The 5,468-nt window shown below is 46.3% G+C and overlaps 1 protein-coding gene across 1 annotated transcript; it reads right to left on the reverse strand.

Annotated features, from left to right (window-relative positions):
• Window positions 1-1,336: 1,336 nt before the first annotated feature.
• On the reverse strand, window positions 1,337-3,094 carry MAGEF1 (MAGE family member F1). Its single transcript, XM_004745168.3, has one exon. It carries the CDS (start codon window positions 2,840-2,842, stop codon window positions 1,862-1,864), a length of 981 nt encoding a protein of 326 aa, XP_004745225.1. The 5' UTR covers window positions 2,843-3,094; the 3' UTR covers window positions 1,337-1,861.
• Between the last annotated feature and the right edge of the window lie 2,374 nt (window positions 3,095-5,468).

Raw genomic sequence — 5,468 nt, forward strand, 5'->3', positions numbered from 1 at the left:
CAGGCAAACCACCCAAGTAATCTGATCCTTGGGTGCACACATAGAGGGTAAGAAAATACAGATGTGAGAAATTATCACTGTTACTGTTCCTTGCAGGTAAAGCCAGTCTTCCCATGTTAAACTCTGGAACCCAGCAAAGTTCTTGACATATAGTGGACACTCAGTATTTCTGTTTGTTTAGTGAATTATGAACTGCCCAGAAGTCCTTTTTTTTTTTTTTTTAAATTTGACAGAGATCACAAGCAAGCGGAGAGGCAGTGGGGGATGGGGGAAGCAGGCTCCCCACCAAGCAGAGCTCCATCCATGCGGGGCTCGATCCAAGGACCTTGAGATCACGACCCAAGTCCCAACCCTCAGCCACCCAGGCGCCCTCAGAAGTCCTCTTTTAATTCATTAGTAATCTTTCCTGCCCATAAGCTTACAGCTTCAGTCTTAGTCTGGTTTGCTGGATCCCTGGGCCTGTGACCCCAAGTATTTATCTGTATTCCATACCTACCTTAACATATTCAGAAATGTTATTTGAATACAGCTGAAAGCAGGAAAAAACTGGCAGTGAAGTGTAGAAAAGCGGCTCATCTGTATATAGCAGCTGCAGGGGAGGGGAGTAGTTTCACAGTCCCCTCTTGCTTGGTTACCACTTTCCCTATTATTATAATTGTGGATGACCCTTCATGGCTAGTTAAGAATGTGAACAATGCCTTACAAGTCTCCTCCAAACGGGAGGGGGCAGGTGGAAAGCAGCAGGTAGAAACAGGGATGAGGGCCCTAGGCTAGGGAAGAAATCTTAAAATGGAACCTCTCGATAGTAGGGGACATCACATGTACCCTCCACCCACAGACATACTGTTCCTGAGTTACAGTATTTGGTTTCTGACAGCTTTGGTAGAAAGAGGCTGAGAGAAGGGAGATGGAGGGAACCACAATGCTAATAGTCACCATCACTGTGCATTGCAATGAGCTGTTCTGAAACAAGAGCCCTGGCAAAGGGAGGGTGTTTTCCAGCTCTGCCACGAATCGAATCTTCTTCCTATGTTACACAGGGGCAACTGTGCCCCTGTTATTCCAAATACCATCTCCCACCCCCAACTTCTGCTTTTCCTTTCCTCCCCTCCACATGCCCCATCCTTCCCCTGCAACCCGCGAAGTCTGACTAAAGGTTATTTCAGGCAAGCCTCACCCAATCACCCCAGCTGGGTTAGGGGTCCCTCTGCAGCCTTCAACTCACAGCTCTCTAATTTCTGGTTTACTTTCTTAATCTCTAGTTCACAAATATAGGACCCTTATCTTGTTCAGCATTCTGTCCCCAGGTGCCCCAAACACCACGCAATAGAAGACGCTCAGCAAATGTTTAATTTATTAAGCGTACCGGGGTAGAGTTCTAATTTATTGTATTTTCATTTTTCTCTAGATACTGTAATAGCTCACAAATAGAGATACAGGTCAGTCTTTTTTCTTTATACAATATAGACAAAAAGCACTGGGAAGCTAGACACCGATCAGCTATTTTTTTCATGGTACCAGATGATCACATTGCTGAGGTCCTTGAAACCATTAACATACAGCAGTACAATGCTGCGTCATTTGTTCAAGATCACAGAACAAAATGTAAAGTTTTCGATCCACTTTACAAAACCAGCCAAACTCTACAATAAAATGCTACAGGAAAAAGTAGACCAGTCTCATTTATAAACATCAATTTAACAGTATGTAAAATGTTAACAAAACATAGCAAGATACAAAACCTTTAGTTACACAAATACAACTTCTAATTAGCGACCTACCCCCAGCGATACTACTTATGACTCAGACAGTAGCTTTTTCATAACCAGGAGGACCTGGCTGCCCACTGTTCCACAAGTTCTCACCAGGGGTATATACCAGCCCTATCAGTGGCCCTGGCCCTGGCCCTGGCCCTAGCTCTCATACTGGCCTCCGCTCTGGCCTTGGCTCTGGCCCTGTCCGCCTCGTCTGCCAGGGCCTCACGGTACTGCACTGGCCAGTGCTGGGGTTCTTTCTTATGGAGCTTGGCCACGAACCCCAGAACTTTCATCTTGCTGATTTCCAGGTTGCTCCGGGGACCCCAAGAGAATTCGCATTCCGGGGGATTGGTGTGAGGCACCTGCCTGTAATTGAGGTATCGCTGCTGCACAAAATCTTCCATAATAAGTCTCTTTGGGTACCCGAAGAGGAAATGGTACTTTGAGGGACGCACTCCCAACCGACGTAGCATTTCCCAGACCTGTGTCTCCCTGGCACTATTACCTTTCATGTAGATAAGGCCCAAGATCATTATTAAGAGACCCAATCTGGGGCCATCTCCTCCCAGATCCTCCTCCTCCACCTCCTCCTCCTCCTCCTCCAGAGGTTTGTGTTTGTTGACCAGGATGTAAGTGTGGTGCTTGCGGCCAAACTGTTTCAGCTCGAAACCAAAGACATACCGCAGATGCTCTGCGGCCCTTGCGATGATCTCAGGAAACAGATCCTTCAAGTCTCCGATTACATATTTCACCATCTCGGAGCGAGTGATGGGACTCTTCTTCTTGTCCTTCACCAGCAGGAACTGCACCAGCTCGGCCACCGTCCGATCCAGACGGCGGTAGGCCCTGCGCCGGGCCAAGGCTTTGGCTGCCAAGGTCCTCGCGCCTTTTGGGGTGAGGGAGGACGCCGTAGCCCCCTCCTCCCTCCGGGCGCCAAGATCCTCATTGGGGCTCTCCTGCAGGAAGGGGCTCGGGACCTCTTTCTGAGAGGCGGTCAGGGTCTGGGTCTCACCGTCACGGCTGCCATCCTTCTCCCCCTCGGCCTGAGGGCTGGGGAGAGCCCCGCTCTCGGGTTTCTGCAACATGTTTCAGGCAGGCAGGTGCAGAGCACGTACAAGGGCCAAGGGGCGTGCAAGCCGCTGCGCAAACCCCGGCGGAGGGGCGGGACAGAGCCTGGGGCAGCGGGAGGAGGACTAGGAGAGAAGTCTGAAGGGGCTTTCGGGATGCTGGACTGCACTGCGGAGGGCTCGCGACCGTTGCCGCAACGCCGCCGGCGCTGAAGACCTGCGCGCCGCCCCGGCGCAGCCTCAGTGTGCGCCCGCGCGCCGGACCACTTCCGGCCAGCTCAGCCAAGATGGTGGCCCGGGGACCGAGCGAAGCCCCGCCCCTTCCGGCTCCCTCTGGGTTTGGGTTTACGTGCCGGGGAGGTGGGGGCTGTGCTCCCAGCGTTGCGTTTCAGGCTCCAGAGCTGAAGGGGGCCAGCCCTGGATTTCTCATCCAAGGCTTGCGGGATGGGAAATGTTAACGTGGACAAGGTTGAAATAGGGATGGCGTTCTAGCCACGTCTTTTCAGCAAGTGCTTATTTTAAGTGTGTATCTAGGATTGATTTTGAGTGATTTTACTGGCTCAAGTGGAGAGTGCAGGGAGGCGAAGGCTGGGAGACAGCTCTTTGAGGGCCAGTCAGTGAAGAACTTTGCACAGGATACTAGGGAGTTTGAAATTTATTCTAAACACGATGGGAAACTACTACTGGGAGTTTAAGCCAGGGAGTGCCTGGAGCAGATCTCTATCTTCACAATCTTTCTCGTGGCCGCGTGGAGGATGGATTGGAAGTAGGGACGACCAAAAGCTGGGAATCCAGTTTGGAGCCTTATTGTAGTGCAGAATAGGAACGGAGACTCGGCTTCTCTTGTGCATTGCTGCATCCCCAGCTCTTAGAACGGTGCCTGGCACCTACAGGCTCCCCATAAGTATTATAAAATTGAGGATGAGGGAGCGAGGATAGCAGATTCTATAGGGGTGAAAGGAAAATACGGCTGACAGAAATATTGACTGATGGAAGGATAGGGGAGACTCTTTGACCTAATCAAAATTAACTACTCCCATCACTTTTTCTGTTTTTGCATATCCCCAGTTCTTCCCTCTATCTCCTCCCTTTCCCTTCCACCCTTTGCTCTCCCTCCTTCCCTGCCTTTCTCTCTCTGTCTCTTTTATTTGGGGCTCAGCTTAAATGTCACCAATCCAAAGCCTGCCTTAATCTCCCCGCATGGAAGTTACTTACTGCTATCGCTGAATTACCATAGCAATTTACATTTATTTAACATCCACTTATATAGACCTTATTATGTACTAGGCTCTGTTCTAACCACTTTTCAGATATTAATTTGTTTAATTTTCATGGAGGTATTGTTATCATCCCCAATTTATAGATCTGTCTTTCCCATGGCATTTGCTATTTGCTAGCTATGTAATCGTGGGCAAGTTACCTAAACTCCCTGCCTCTCAGTTACCTTATCAGTAAAATGGGTGTAATAGCAGTAACATTATGGAAATTATGTGAAGTAATGCATATAAAGTATTTAATGCCGTGCTCAGCACATATGGAGTGTTCAATAAATGTTAGCTATTATTTATTGCATATTTTTAATGTGCTGATACTGTGCTAAGTATTTACATATATTAACTCATCTAGTCACAACAGCCCTGCTAGATAAGTGGTATTATTATCCGCATTTTATAAGTGAAGTAATACAGAAAGACGTTAAGTAACTTCCTCAACATCACATGACTGAGATTTGAACCATATAGGATGACTCAAAAGACCATGCTCTTAACCACTATATTAATAGTTTTAAATTATTATTATTGACCATACTCTCCTTCATATTATAATTATTTTTGTGCTTATCTCATTACCTTCCAAAACTAAACATCCTAAAAGCTAAGGCTATGTCTTTAACTCTTGAAGAACGCCTCAGATTCAGCACTCAGTATATAATTGTCACTGAATAAATGACGAAAGGCTTTTTTCCCCCCACAGGAAATAACATTTATTTTAAGTAAATATCTGACAGTCATATTTTTCTAGATGTAATCATGAGCTCTTCACTTTAAAAACTTCTGAAAATGTATACCCACTTATAGTATCTGACTTAAAAAAAACTCAAAAGTGTGTGAATGAAGAAGGGTGTTTATTACAGTCCAGCTTGAGACTGTTACTAGTTTTCATTGTGCCAAACATTGTGCGTACAATATAATTTCATCCTCACAAATCCCTATTAAGAAGGTATTATTACCCTTATTTTACAAATGGGAAAAGAGTCACAGAAATCACCTGTCTCAAACCAATCAGCTGTTAAGAGTTGGACCAGAGATGAGAACTTAGATGTCTCTATTCCAAAGACCGTACTCATGACTGTCTTCACGTACTCGTGCTGGACTGCCTGGTGATCTGTTTCTCCTGAAGGTAGAGAGAACCACTCCTACCTAGAAGGACAGTGCTAGAGATAAAAAGAGCTCATTTACATATTTCCCTCCATTTAAGCATTGCCAAGAAGATAGGCAGGAGATAGACTCCTGGGAAGGAGCACACAGGAGATAACACTGAACAAGGGAAAAATTTGCAGTAATATGACTGGATTTTAGAAAATGAGTGAATAATGTAATACTACGTATCAAAAAAAAAAAAAAAAGGAACTACTGATACAACC

The sequence above is a fragment of the Mustela putorius genome, unplaced genomic scaffold, assembly GCF_011764305.1.
Source record: "Mustela putorius furo isolate JIRA1106 unplaced genomic scaffold, ASM1176430v1.1 tig00003834_pilon_pilon_pilon, whole genome shotgun sequence".
Taxonomy (NCBI): Eukaryota; Metazoa; Chordata; class Mammalia; order Carnivora; family Mustelidae; genus Mustela; species Mustela putorius.

Bases quoted from the DNA above. Each gene is read 5' to 3' on its own strand.
- MAGEF1 (XM_004745168.3), bottom strand. From the start codon at position 2,842: ATGTTGCAGAAACCCGAGAGCGGGGCTCTCCCCAGCCCTCAGGCCGAG.